General features: G+C 39.9%; 1 protein-coding gene across 1 annotated transcript; it reads left to right on the top strand.

Annotated features, from left to right (window-relative positions):
* Positions 1 to 1,882: 1,882 nt before the first annotated feature.
* Positions 1,883 to 13,566, top strand: nxf1a (nuclear RNA export factor 1a). Its single transcript, XM_023282015.3, has 21 exons — positions 1,883 to 2,140; positions 2,736 to 2,949; positions 4,304 to 4,469; positions 4,561 to 4,644; positions 4,979 to 5,083; positions 5,204 to 5,284; positions 5,644 to 5,713; positions 6,006 to 6,094; positions 6,234 to 6,341; positions 6,483 to 6,592; positions 9,345 to 9,381; positions 9,878 to 9,946; positions 10,763 to 10,818; positions 11,022 to 11,129; positions 11,310 to 11,368; positions 11,499 to 11,614; positions 11,723 to 11,765; positions 11,862 to 11,940; positions 12,753 to 12,935; positions 13,024 to 13,084; positions 13,192 to 13,566. Exons 1-21 carry the CDS (start codon positions 2,113 to 2,115, stop codon positions 13,228 to 13,230), a joined length of 1,905 nt encoding a protein of 634 aa, XP_023137783.1. The 5' UTR covers positions 1,883 to 2,112; the 3' UTR covers positions 13,231 to 13,566.
* The last annotated feature ends 1,012 nt before the right edge of the window (positions 13,567 to 14,578 follow it).

The raw sequence follows: 14,578 nt of genomic DNA, 5'->3' as shown, positions 1-14,578 counted from the left end.
ATTCGGTTCATCAAGCTAAAACTAATGCAGCTGAACAAAGCAGTCCTGCAGTAAATCCTTCCACCATGGAGGTGATAATGTTCCATTTGTGACTGAAACTGCCTTAGAGAGGTTCAAATTTGTGGCCATTCTGGAGGCTGCAGTTGGTGCTTCTGATGAGCTGAAAGGACTGTAATATGCTCAGAGGCATTTGTGTTGTTTGGCCTTTCCCTGATACAAATGACGTGGACCAAAAAATCCAGACACCTGTAGGTTCAATGCAGTAAAGTTGAGAAGCACCACAGCCCTTCAAAATAAAGTTTTTGAAAATGTATTTATTGTGGCATTGTTGCACTAAACAAAATTTGTTTCAGCAAGGTACCTTATAAAGTTGATGTCTTTGATTAGTTAAATAATGGCAATTATACTTTAATTTGTGTATACAAAAAATAGCTTTCATCTAAAAAAAAACAAAAAAAAAACAAAAAACAAAAACAAGACAGCAAAGTGAAGTCAAAGTTTTGCATTTGATGGTTTAATTGAGTAAAAGCATCAAAGACTCACAGTTAAAGGCGAGGACTTTTCATGCTTAACCGTATGTAGTAAAAGTACTTGACATTAATACAAAGGCGGCATTTTACCGTCATAGCCGGTTGATGTGAAACTAATTTATTGGGAAAAGAAAAACTATGTTTTCTACACAAATTTGTATTTGCTTTAGAAAGCATGTCTCTGCTTTTGTGAAATATTGGGTAGCTCTATGGCTTTGGGCCTCTAAATAAAAAGTTTAAAGGGGAAATTTCATGGGCTTCTAGTTTGTGATTCTAACTAGATATGCTTGGTTTTATTTAAGATTTTAGCTTGGAAGAGTTTGGACATCACTGTTGCAAAACACCGTATTGTTTTATTTCCAATTTTAATCTGAGAAGAAACTTGTTACTGTGTCTGATAAACAAAAGTCGTGAAGTAAAAATGATTTGCTTCTTAAATATAGTTAAGGTACTAGAGGATAGTAACATGAAATAAAAACACACATTGAAGAACAAATACTTCAATATTGCGTTAAAGTAGGGCACTGCCACATTTGTTATATCAGCAAAAAGTTCATGCCCGTTTAATCGATACATCAAGCTAAAACTAATGGAGTTGAACACAGATTAACAGTCCTGCAGTACGTCGGCCCTTGGTGGAGTTTATAATGTTAATTTTTGATAATAAATCCAACATTTATTGCAGTATTGCTGCATTAGACTGCATTAGTTTCATTGAGGTTTACTTAATAAAGTGGAATCTGACTCTGATGAGCTAAATTAAACTTACTTGAATATAACTAGCATGCTTAGATTTACCACTGTGATTATGAAGAAATAAGCGTACATCTTTATATCCTTTCAAGTCTCTCGGAGGGCGAGTGGATAGTTGATAAATTCCCTTAAGTAAATGTGCACAGTTTTGGAGAGGACCTGGTAAAACGTTTTGTTATTATTTGTATTATCAACTGACGAGCCCTGGGCTAACTTTTCTTATGATCGTTTCTGCGTAGAAATATAAACCCTGCTGAGGCTTTAAGATATTGTCAATGTATGTATGGTGAATTATTAACTATTTTTACGTTCAGACATCTGTTCTTCATGGCTTGTTGGAGGCGATATAATAGTTCTCGGTATCGAAAGTTTCCAGGTAGGTTAAGCTAGGCTACATGCTAACATTAGCTAACAACTGAAGTCAAAGCTAACGTTACCAAAGCCTTCAAGTGACTTTAATGTTGTGTTGGGTGCCACTTTCCTCTGTGTTGTCTTCTTCTTCTTCTTCTTCCACCGCTGTCTCAGATAGGTTTTTTGTTTTAAATGCCCGCCTCTGCATGTTGCCCCGGAAGAGAAAAGTGTGTAAAAGTTGTATCTCCGTCGTCTTTACCCGTCAACGCGCAGCAGGAGAAGCTAACGCAGCTAGCAGCTAGTTAAAGAGTAGCCTGCGATCCCGTCGAGGTCGCCTTTGTTTCCTCTGAACTACTCTGGATGTTGGAGTTTCTTCCACATCATCGGCTTTGTGTTTCGTGAAAAAGACAACACTAGCCCTCGCACATAGTATTTTCCACGCAGGGCTGTGTTTTTTATCGAACACTATTCCAGAAACATGGCGGATGGCGGGCATTACTACAACGGTAAGAAACCACGTTCACTCCAGCTTTAACCTCACATCTTCTCTGCAACTCTCACCATTTTCCTTTAGACCGTGGAGACTTTATGGAGACGAGAGAGGTCAGAAGCATTGATCTTGTGGGTCAAGGTAAAATTAAGTGGAGGGCTGCCTGGAGATGTAATTATGTTGCACTATGAACATATGGAGCATTTGTGTTGCATGAATACCAGTAAAAGGATTTATAAGTTGAAGGCAGAATGAGGGATTGAATAGAGTAACAGCAGATATCAATGAGGGAAGGTCATGTACCACGTTGGTTCCCAGTCTAAGTATGTAGAGCATTTTAAGATTTAATATGCTCCAAAATGTAAATGAGTGTCATTAACACCCACTAAAAGTTTTTATTTTAATCAGTAGGCTTTAGTTTTTAGTACCCCCCACCTTATACACTTATAGCAATAAGAGACAAAATGTGGCTCAGTTTAATTCTTTCCACACGTGTTGTCATAGTACAGTAGCTGAGATTAATTAAATTATTATTGTTCAAGCTTTTATCTTGGTGTCATGTTTGTGACGTGATATTGAAGTCATAAACTACCTTTTACTCTCCTTCACAGAGCACGATGATAGAACTGCACCGCAGTTTCGCAACCGTAAAAACAGAGGCTCCCACAAGGGTCGGTCAACATATGACAGATCCCGAAGGGACCGTCAGCGAGGAAGCCACTCAGGAGGGTTTGGAGGTCCTGGGCCACGGGCTAGGCTTGACGATACTGATGGAGATGTGACAATGAGTGATGGCTCTCAGGACAACAGCTCGCGGCACAGATAGTAAGTGTTTGTAGTTTAGTTAATAGTTAAGTGTCTTCAGATATGTCTGTTGAAGCAGGACTCACTGATAAGACAAATTGTATGTGTTCAGCATGTTATCTTTATGTAAGGAGGGTACCACATGTCCAGGAAGATCTTAAATCAGATCTGATTCAAAGACTTAGAGACATGAGACACAGAAACCACATTCTAAATTATGCTATAGTGAGTTACAGGAAGAGAAAGTAGAATGCCTCTGACCGTTTTCACACTTGGTATGGTGGTTGGAGTGCAGAAGATGAAAACCTCTGTTAGTCATCTCCCCATATGAAAGTACCTTTAGGGACAGCAAACAAAAATGAAACTATAAAAGTGATTTGTGCTCAGTTTCATTACTTTCCTAAACTGTCTTTTTTGTAATGCTCTTTTTTGGTCTTGCTGGTGACACATGATCTAAGATTATTGTGGTACTTTTTAGAAGAGATATAAGGATCTGGTTGTGACATGCAAAAGTCAAAACAAAAAACTTGCAGCGCTTTTGGTGCTTGCTTACAAATATGACAATATCTCAAGGCAGGGAGAAAAAAACGCTAAAAGTTACAATAAGATTGCCTGTGGGAGCAATGCATAGTTTGTTGTATTGAGGCAACATTAAAATTGAATATGAAATGAATAGAATCACCTTTTAATCACGCTCATTTTTCTATTGTCTTTGTACCAAGTTGTGAATCATGCATCAAGATATGTGTTGAGCTATATGAGAGGAGTGGAAAACACTCCTACTATTTAGGCATCCCTCCCTAATGCTAATAATAGAATTATAACTAGACAGGAAAGACCAGCTGGTTCTAAACCTAGACAAGCCGATATCAGCTCCCAGTTTGTGTTCATCTGTTAAAGGTATTCTGTGGATATTGTCACCACAGATGGAACACTTTAAAGCCATTTTTTACTCCTAAGTTTCCCCTCATTGTTTGTAGTTGATGCTCTGATTGTACATGCATGAGGATGGCCCACAAGCACCGGGGTGATGTGGCGTACATCATTTGTTGAGGCAGTAATGGGTCAAAAAAATTGAGGAAAAGAGAGGAACAAAGCTTTACTTTGAAGTTTTATAAGACAGGAAGTGCATTTAAAATGTGTTAATCCTTAAGTATAGGTGAGAAGCATTGACTGTAAAGAAACATGTCTGTTCATAATGAAAACAGTGACTCTATACAGTTTAGAAAGCTTTGTTGTTGCTGTCCAACAATGATTCACAGAGAATGCTGAAACACCAAGGAAGTCCCAGAGTTTCTGAAGTGGTCCCTGGAAAAGTTGTTACAGTCTTTAAAGAGCATCGTCTGAATATGTTGCCTTGTTGTGTCGCCTTTAGCAATCCGTATGGAAATTTTCGGAAAGGAGATGGACGGTTTGACAGAGACAGACGACAAGGCAAAGGGGGAGGTGGTGGTAGAGGAGGCGGCTTCAGAGGAGACCGAGGTGGAGGAGGCAGCGGTGGAGGACCAGGGAAAAACAGATCAGACTGGTACAAAATCACGGTGTGTGTTATTACAGTCACCTCAGAACATCAACAAATGTACCTTCTAAATATTCAAGAGCTCATATTTAGCTTTCTTTCTTTTTTGACAGATACCACACGGAAGAAAATATGATAAGAAATGGTTACTCTCAGCTCTTCAGAACATCTGTACAGCTCAATTCACACCTGTACAGGTCAGTTATAGTACTGTCTTGTAGTTACTGGTTATAAACTAATAGACTCAAAAAGATTACTGTATGTCTCTCAGGGAAAGAAAATTAAGGAAAAAACCTGAATAAGCTAGTGCTTTTTGTCTGTATTTGCATTGTGTGTTTTACCTTTAAATGCCTATGGGGTGCTTCAGGTTTTGATTTTTAAAAATTACGTTTTGCTGCCCCCTTTATTTTTTTTTTTTTTAAATTCTTTTCTGGTTGTTAAACATATATCTTCAGTATCCACCTGAACATATTAGTAAACTGAAGGTTTTAAGTAAATAATTATTATGTCTCTTTCTGTCTGTCTGTGCAGTATCATGTTGACCATAACAGGGTCCATTTTTATGTGGATGATTCCTCTGCTGCCAGTGCTTTGCACAAATGTTCCCACAAGATCACAGACACAGATGGTTATAAGGTATGTCGGGGGCAATAAGGGAAAACTCAACGCTTCTGCTACGGAACTGTTTAGAATCTAATGTCATTATTGATCAGTCGAATCACTAATCTTTACCATCTGATGTTTGTTTCTTAAAAGGTGGAAGTGCATGTCAATAATGTTCCTCCTCCAGCTTTTCTGCAGTCTGACCTGAAGCCTGAACACTTGGAGCACCTGAAGGTGAGCCGGAACAGGCCAGCATTACATTTACAATGACAGTCGAAGTCTTAGAAATGTTACTATTTAAAGTTGATTTGGTTTCTCTGATGAAGGTGACTTTTTCAAAACACTTGAGCTAAAAATTATGTTATTGTAATAGTAAGACACACATACAGAAGTGGCGTATGCTTTGGCTGTGAGGTCCATAAATTCATTTACCTACCTTGGTGCAGTCGACTTTGTGTTTGATTTGACAGAAAAGAAAGAGGATTTGGAAGGTAACAGTCTGACAGATGGAGGGAGTTTGAAATTAATTTTATTTTTGACCATTTTTTGCTGTTGCAATAAGGCTTCTTATATTAAATGTTTATCTTTCGCAGCAATGCATGGCAAAACGTTTTGATGGCTCCCAGCAAGCACTGGACTTAAACAACATCCGAACAGACCCAGGTAATTATACTGATCACTTTCATGTGTAAATCATGCGTATGAGATTGTACTTTAGAAATTATTGCTGAATGTAACATTATTTTTATCTGTGTTAATTAGGGATTTTGTCTATGTATTTTTTTTTTTTTAAATAAATTGTCTTCTTATGGATTTACATAGAGAATTGAGTCAGTGGTCTGGTGATGATATTGAGACTTGCAGTATTTATTTACTGTCACTGAAAATTACTGTAAGTTATTGTCCAATTTAGCATATTTGTGTATTTTAATTCTGATTTCATTTGATATGACAGATCTAGTTTCTCAGAACATTGAAGTCATCTTGAACAGGAAGACAAACATGGAAGCTGTGATCAAGATCATTGAAGAAAACATTCCTGAGGTAGCATTAATACAGTGGACAGTGCCGTTTTGTTTTTCCTAAAAGAAGCAGACAATGTTATACAGTATCATATATGTAGGTGCTAATACAGTAATGGGTCACATTGAGTGTGCTCATTGTTCTTCTCTCATTTTTCCAGCTGGCTGGCTTGAACTTAAGTAACAACCGCATTCACAAACTGGATGAACTCACTGAATTGGTTTCCAAGGTGCCTAATCTGAAGACCCTCAACCTTTCCCACAATGAGGTGAGACTGGCTGCTCCGTTCAGGGAATAATACGCAGACATGGCATCAGGAACTTCACTTGCTGAGCCTTTTTCAATATAAACTTTGTGATTTTTAAGTCCTCCTCACACCAACCTGTTCTGTTCCCATGTGGCTGTCCAGCTGAAGTCGGACCGGGAGCTGGACAAGGTGAAAGGCCTGAAGCTGGTGGAGCTGTGGCTGAACAGAAACCCTTTGTGTGACCTCTTCAAGGACCAGGCGTCATACATCAGGTCAGTTAACGATTGCGGGGGGTGAGAAGAAGTTTTATGGAGTTGAATTCAGTGGCATGACTGTTACTGTGTGACTGACGGTGTTAGGAGTCCCTCCTGTACGACAGGAGTATTCGGCAAAAGATGATCAGGCCAGTCTTTGTGTCTGTGAAAGAACGCTCTCTATTACGTGAAACCACTTTGTCCAGCAGTCAAGAACAAACTTTTGAACAGGCCAGATCTGACATTCACGATTAACAACTTGTGTTAGTGTGTTTGATTATGAGAGAAATCAGGGAGAAAAGAGACACGAGTTAATTGCTCAATACTTGATATAGTTCTTTTTTGAAAGTCAAGTGTTGCTGCGTCTTTGCGATGATTACAGGTGGATGCATAATGGTTCACTTAGATATACCACAGACATGTTTAAGGACAGTATTGCATCATTGTGACCATATTGCAAAATGTTTTATATACTTGTACTCTTTAAATCTCCAAAACCACCCCACCTACTCCATAAGCCCATTTTAGGGCCAAGAGTATGGAAGCAAAAATAACTGATAATGAGATACATTTATCTCCTAGTGTCTACCAGTCTACCCGCATACAGATATACATTGAACCTCTGTGGATATTTTTTAAAAGTGTATATACATTCTGTTTTGTTTGGTTTTACCTGTTGCTTTTCGCTTGATGATTAATGTTTCCTTTTCACACTTCAAACTAAACACTTCTTTCCTCGAAGTCACTGAGAGGACAGCTCACCACAGTCCAGCTGCACATTGTTTTCCTTCCAGCTTGCTGAAACTTTCTGCAGTTTGAACAGCAACTCTGCCAGTTATTCAGCTTCTCAGTGGGTTGACTTGTCAAGCTTTGGTCTCATCTTGGCTTTATGGTTCTCAGTGAGGCTCTACCTAGCACTCCCCTGCTGACATCCTGCTTAGTTTTCCCATAAACTGCTGTAAAACACCAACACACTGCTAATGATATATATTTGAGAAGAAGGATTTAAAAAAAAAAAAGAAGACATTCAGCATGGCATCGCTGATACAATTTACTTCTGAAATGCTTGAAAAATATGATCTTTTGAGCAGTACTGTAAAACAGTGTAGGTTTTGAACAGAGGGCGATCCATTTTCGTCTTGACAAATGTTTGGATGAAACAAAGAAAATCAACAGCCAATGTTTCCCCTCCCCTCATAGCACCCTTGCCCAATCGGCCCCCTGTACTAGGCGAGTATGGAAGGCTGGATAGCCCATGACGGGTAAGATCCCACCTCGAAACCCCGGGACAACCTAAGGCAGGCACAGTCACGATTACTCGGCCTCAGTCCCTGTGAGTTCTGACTCACTGAGAGCACGACGGGAAGAAATTAAGAAGACGGGACTCCATGGGTGAAGCCGTTGGGCCGAGGCGGAGGCGGATATGTGTCATTATCAATGACCAGTGATGAGACAAAGAGAAAAAGCGGTCTGTCTCTCCCACTAAGTCTGATCTCTTTCGCCTTAAACGGGCCTCTGCTTTTCAGTGAATGAAGTGGAGAGTTTGGCACATACTCTTAACCAGCTTCTGAGGGAAATATGCTCTGAACTGGAAATTGAAGGTTCAGTTTTGCATGAAAAATGTTGAAGGAAAAAAAATGTGAAAACACTTCCTCTTCCAGTTTCATTTATGATGGCTGTGACCAGTACAAGAAAGATCAATTATTAAGCAGAGAGTGCAGAGCAAAGATTTTTTTATGCTAGTTAATGCTTAAAGAACTCCTTGGTCCTCTGTAACCAGAGACATGGTCCAAAATGAAACTAGAAAATGAAAATCCAACCACAAGTCCATTTGCATGCATAAAGAGATGGGTCATTTCTTCAGAGTGAGATGCTTAACAGATAACTGCTTACTGTTTAGGCAGCCGGGAAAAACTAAGGGATGAGTGGTGGGACTGCTGGGTAAAGGTCACTTTGAAACCGGCTTTCTTTTTTGTTCTACTTTGTTTTCAGGTTGTCTTTCCTTGCTGATAATCATGAGCGCAGACATCGACAGAATTCCTTGCACTGTGAATTGTGATTGACATCTCATCTGAATGTTAGGCCTCTGCTGCTAGTGTCTCTGTATATTTTACTTTATTATTTTTTTTACCCAGACCCTGTTTTGTTTTTTGGTGACATAGACTCATCTCTTCCCCCGAGTGGCCTGAGTTTTTGGGGGAAGTTAACACAAGACTGGCGGTAACCACCTCTCTCCCAGCAATGCATAACCTCTTTATTTTAATCATTCAAAGTGGATGTGTTTGCTGGTCTCCAGCGCAGTCTGGTAGATTGTGGAACTCTACAAGTTTGTATGTGGGTGCTCCTAGAAAAGTGTGCTTGTGTGCTTCTCCATGTCAGATCTGTGTATATCACCATATTGGGGGAGAGGGTGAGTATACCTGCTGGTAAGTACACTGTGGGATGGGACGCTTCAAAGAGGACAGCATGAAGCTGGAGGGAGGATAAGGGTGCCTATGTTATTTCATTTGTGGATGTACTTGTGTAACACAGAAGATCAAATCCCTTGTGGCACTGATAGTATTTGTATTTTTTTATGCATAACTTTATTCTTCCAAACGTTCTTCAAAGTGTAGCAGCTTAAAATTACAACTGAAAGGCACAAAAACGCATTAAGTGGATCGGCTCGTGTGACTGACAGTGGTATCTACAGTAATGAGTGTTATTTCTTTGTGTCTGAGATAAGTTGTGATGATGACTTGCCTGCTCTTGGTTTTTGTTCCTGTACCAGTGCTGTGCGGCAGAGGTTTCCCCGGCTTCTCAAACTGGTAGGTCCACATGTTTTATTTCCACACTTCATTGCCATGCAGTCATCCTCCCTATCTTTTGTGTGTTGTTACACTGACCAGTACCGCACTGAACACTGGATCTGAAATAATAACATATGAAAACGCTGGGGTTTTTTATGAATCTGTAGGCATTCTCCCATTTTTATCCTTGTTAGCCTAAATGGCTAAAGTCACTAGAATATTCTGTTTATGTGTAACTTGTTCTGTGGATAACCCTAAAATGCTTGTAGTGTCTTCATGTATTTTCATAGACTACATGGAATGAAGTGTTTCATATTTTTGGTTTTGAAATAGTTGTTCTTATTGCTATAATGCAGTTATTTGTAGGGCGCATTTTTCATCAAATTATTGTCTAAGTTCTTGAAACAGATTTTCAGTATCTGTAAATAACCATTAATAAAATGAATAGAGAGCTGCAGAAAGGACCACCAGTGGTAATTTCTCTTTCCCGTCTCTTATGTGTGTTTCGCTTTAGGATGGCCATGATCTCCCCCCACCCATTGGATTCGACGTGGAAACACCCACCACTATCCCCCCCTGCAAGGTTAGTTAATTACTTGTGTAGTTTTACTTACTTTGATGCAATGATGATATCCTGCTGTGTGTGTCATATTTAACATATTCACTCCATTTACCCTTTGAACCCCAAGCGATTCTGGGCATTTTTTGCTTCTGTCCAGTTTTTACACACTCTGGGCTAATTTTTCACTTCAATTTGAAGTCCTGCATCTCTAAGGAAGCAGGGAAGTCATAGACAGAATTAGGGAGAGCTCAAAAATGTCTTTTATGCAGTATGACTATGTTCTAGTGCCATAACGTAATTAATCTTTTGAATGAACTGAATTTTCCCTGTGCCCACACGTGTTACCAAGACTTAGATTAATATGTTTCCATGCTTGTCTCATCTGGTCTGTGTACACACAACCTGCAGTTCAGTCAGAAAGTCCCTAAATTTTTGCCATTACTGTTGACAGCATCTGAGTCAAAGCCTTCGCTGTCGCCCCAAGGAGGCAGAATTTTTACTTTTTTAATAATCTATTTAGGGCAGATGTTGTTTTTTTTTTTTAATTGTATAAGAGATGTAGGATAAAGTGATTTTTGTTGAAATATCCCAATTTTAAGTTTAGTTTTGGTTGCTTTTCCTAATGAAACCGGAAGGGACAAATGCAACAATTTTCCGTTTTTAGATTCGCGTCCTGATAAATTGTGTGATTTTGGTGATTTTAAAAAAACCCGTCATGTTCTTAAAACCTGTCAGCAGGATTTGGGATTCATGGGGTTAATTCCTTTGACTAAAGACTCAAGACAATTATTGTATCCTTGATATACCTAAAAAGTGCTTTTCTGTTTGGTTGTCCAGGGAAGCTGCTTTGGCTCTGATGAAATCAAGGCTCACATCCTTCGGTTCCTGCAACAGTGAGTTTCCACTTTTTTAACATAGAAAACGCAACTGTCTTGCACCAGTCAGATGAGTTCCTGTTTTTCAGGATTAATGTACCGACTGTCTAGTGATAAGTTAACCGTCAGTGGCATTTATGCAATTTTGGCTCTAGAAAAGGGTTTGTGGGCAAGAAAAGGAACAAGCACATGGAAACTAACTCCATGTGACTGTGTTTCAGGTACTACAGCATATATGACTCAGGAGACAGACAGCCACTCCTGGATGCTTACCATGATGGAGCATCGTTATCCCTCACAACACCTTACTCCACCCAGAACCCCTCCAGGTAGGAGCCAACACACAGACACGCTTATGTATATCTAATAATCTGGGGTTTTTCTTTAGGTTTTTTTTGTGGATGCACTGATCACTGACTGCTCTTATCCTGATCTGACTCCTCACGCTTCTTATCCGAGTCTCAGCTGTAGTCACACTGTTTCTATCTGTCCACTCCTCTGGTGTTTAGAAGCAGTCTGGGGGAGTATCACAAAGACAGTCGAAACCTGAAGAGGATTAAAGACTCCAGTAAGTTTAACTGTCGAGCTTCTAACTAGGTTTCTAAGCCATTGAGTCTGAGTTGTTGAGACTACGTATTTTTTGTGATTTGAGATGCCTCCTGATGTCTCTCTCTCTCTGTGTGTCTTGCTTTCTTCAGCGATGCGGTTTCGGCTGCTGAAACACACGCGACTCAACGTGGTGGCTTTCCTCAATGAGTTGCCAAAAACTCAACACGATATTGCCTCTTTTACCATTGACGTGAACACCTACACAGTAAGTTTACGTGTAATCTGTCATCCAGCACTTGTCATGAAATTTTCATCTCACTGCCAATCATTTATGTTCAAGATCTTCACTTCTTGTTTTTTGGTCCATTCATAGAACACACTACTATCGTTCACAGTGAGTGGAGTCTTCAAAGAAGGTAGGTTCTTTGGTCATCGTGATTTTATACTTTGATCTAATCCGCTACAAACAATGATAGTGATTTTGTTGCTAATTTGTCGTGCCTGCTTTTCAGTTGTTGTTGATGGTAAATCCCGAGAATCCACAATGGCCTTCTCTCGAGTTTTCATCACAGTCCCGGCAGGAAATTCTGGGTAAGTTCAGTGAGCCCGCAGTGGATTTTATCATCTTCCTGCTGTCTTTCCTGTTTTCGCTGAGGAAGTGTTTGTCTCGTGTTACTAATTCAGCTGTGGATATTTTAACTACACAAGGACTAACATTCTTTTCTTGTTTTTTTGCAACAGTTTTGAATGACACCCTCTGTGCTCTAAAACTAATGACTTCATAACAGAGACAGTTATAGATTAATTTGGGTTCACAAGGATAGATATAGACACGTAACAGCAGCGGGAAATGAAGGGGGTCTGGCCCGTGTTGTATGAAATGCCTAAGATACCTTTTTGACCCACGTTGTGAGTTGCACGACTGTAACTAGCTGGAATTCAATTACAGACCGACTTGTTTTTGCCTCATTTTTTTGACTTGTCAATTTCCTAGCGAAAGAATTCAACTATAAATTGAAATTGTCAAGCTATTTTTTTCATTGACTGAAAGTACACTCAAGTTTCCATTGTATTGGATACATATGTATTATGCTAATGTTGTCTAGTATTACTAAACACTTCTCTAAAAACACTGCTGTTATTATAATTGTTATATAATGTGTCCCAGCAAGCGAAACAGTGAACCAGCAGACACAGTTCCAGGGCTCTTTAAGTATATCAGGTAAATGGACTACAGGAGTTTCTAACGGTGCTGTGATGTACCAACGTGCCAAACAGGGCTGCTAATTGAGTGTATGTGGCAGATGAGCTTGGCTGTGAATTGTGCAAATAAGCCAACTCCTTCTAACATAACAGAAACATTCAACCCTCATCGTCTGTCTCCTGTGTTCCTCCTGTGACAGGCTGTGTGTGGTTAATGACCAGCTTTTCATCCGAATGGCCACAACGGAGGAGATCCGCCGAGCCTTCGTGGCTCCTGCACCAACTCCATCTTCCAGCCCCGTCCCCACCCTCACCGCACCACAGCAAGAGATGCTCACAGCCTTCTCACTGAAGTCAGGCATGAACTTGGAATGGTCGCAGAAGTACGTCCCTTTATTGTGCACATAGTGTTGGCAGTGCTGCAAGATATTATGTATTCATCTAATTCTTATCGCTTATTGTCCCTCGCAGGTGTCTGCAAGACAATGAGTGGGATTTCAACAGAGCGGCACAAATCTTCACCCAGTTAAAGGTAAGCTGAGCTGCATTAATTCTTTTCATCTCCGTATTCGTCAACACATAAGGAATTAATTGTTATGCCACGGACTTGAAATTTCTCCTCTTCTTTCCTCTTTGCAGACGGAAGGCAAGATCCCTGACGTAGCGTTCATAAAATAAAGAGTTACATCAAACATCTGTGAAATAAATTCTGCAGCAACTTTATTTATGGCTTTTCTTTTGTTTCATTATTTGCCTTTTGCTTTAATTATAAATAATATAGATCAACTTAATTTCCGTTACTGTTGTTTTAACAGCCAAATGTCAACTGTTTGACATAAAGACCAATGTTATGATACTGTTTTTAGTTGTCATTGTACCTTTAGGTTTTGGTCATTTGTATAGTAATCACTACACGCTTTCATAGGAATAAAGATGTATGGCCAGTGATTTAACTTTGTTCATTTTGATTTGTTGCTTTATGTTTATTAATAAAGTATTTTGTGATGTTTCTGACATGGTTGAAGTTGCAAAAATGCTAGTGAATGGATATAAATGATAAATGAGTTGAACAACAAAACAATACAGGTTTAGTATCATTAACTGCAAAGCTGACAACAGCCAGAGTTGAACATTAAAAAATATACATACACTGCTCAAAAATATTAAAGGAACACTTTGAAAGCACATATTTCAATGCAAGGAAAAAAACTACCTGGATATTTACATTGATATGGACTGGATAATGTGTTAGGAATGAAAAGATGCCACATTGTTTGATGGAAATGAAAATTATCAACCCACAGGAGGGCTAAATTCTAGATACCCCAAAACTCAAAGTGAAGAACTGATGTGGCAGGCTGGTCCATCTTGCTGAAATTCCTTGGCAGCAACTCAAAATTGTACTCAGTAGTTTGTATGGCCTCCATGTGCTTGTATGCAGCCTGATGATGTCGGGACAAGCTCCGAATGAGACGATGGATGGTGTCCTGAGGTATCTCCTCCCAAAACTGGACCAGGGCATCACTGAGCTCCTGGACAGTCTGAGGAGCAACCTGGTGGTGTCGGATGGACTGAAACATAATGTTCCAAAGGTGTTGTATTGGATTCAGGTCAGGCGAGCGTGGGGGCCAGTTAATGGTATCAATTCCTTCATCCTCCAGGGACTGTCTGCATTCTCTTACCACATAAGGCTGGGCATTGTCGTGCACCAGAAGGAATCCAGGACCACTGCACCAGCGTAGGGTCTGACAATGGGTCCAATGATTTCATCCTGATACCTTATGGCAGAGTGTTGTTGTCCAGCCTGTAGAGGTCTGTGCGTTCCTCCATGGATATGCCTCCCCAGACCATCACTGACTCATTACCAAACCGGTCATGCTGAACAATGTTACAGGCAGCATAACGTTCTCCACAGCTTCTCCAGACCCTTTCATGTCTGTCACATGTGCTCAGGGTAAACCTGCTCTCATCTGTGAAAAGCACAGAGCACCAGTGATGGACCTGCCAATTCCTGTGTTCTATGGCA

This window comes from Amphiprion ocellaris, chromosome 13, assembly GCF_022539595.1.
Source record: "Amphiprion ocellaris isolate individual 3 ecotype Okinawa chromosome 13, ASM2253959v1, whole genome shotgun sequence".
Taxonomy (NCBI): domain Eukaryota; kingdom Metazoa; phylum Chordata; class Actinopteri; family Pomacentridae; genus Amphiprion; species Amphiprion ocellaris.
The sequence above is the reverse complement of the archived record's forward strand: the minus strand, read 5'-3'. Positions and strand labels throughout refer to the sequence as shown.

What these genes read in the sequence shown, in the direction of transcription:
- nxf1a (XM_023282015.3), top strand. Translation starts at nt 2,113, where the DNA reads ATGGCGGATGGCGGGCATTACTACAACG. An exon ending in CAACATCCGAACAGACCCAG is followed by an intron (nt 5,714 to 6,005) that starts GTAATTATACTG and finishes TTGATATGACAG; the next exon opens with ATCTAGTTTCTCAGAACATT. An exon ending in ATCCTTCGGTTCCTGCAACA is followed by an intron (nt 10,819 to 11,021) that starts GTGAGTTTCCAC and finishes ACTGTGTTTCAG; the next exon opens with GTACTACAGCATATATGACT.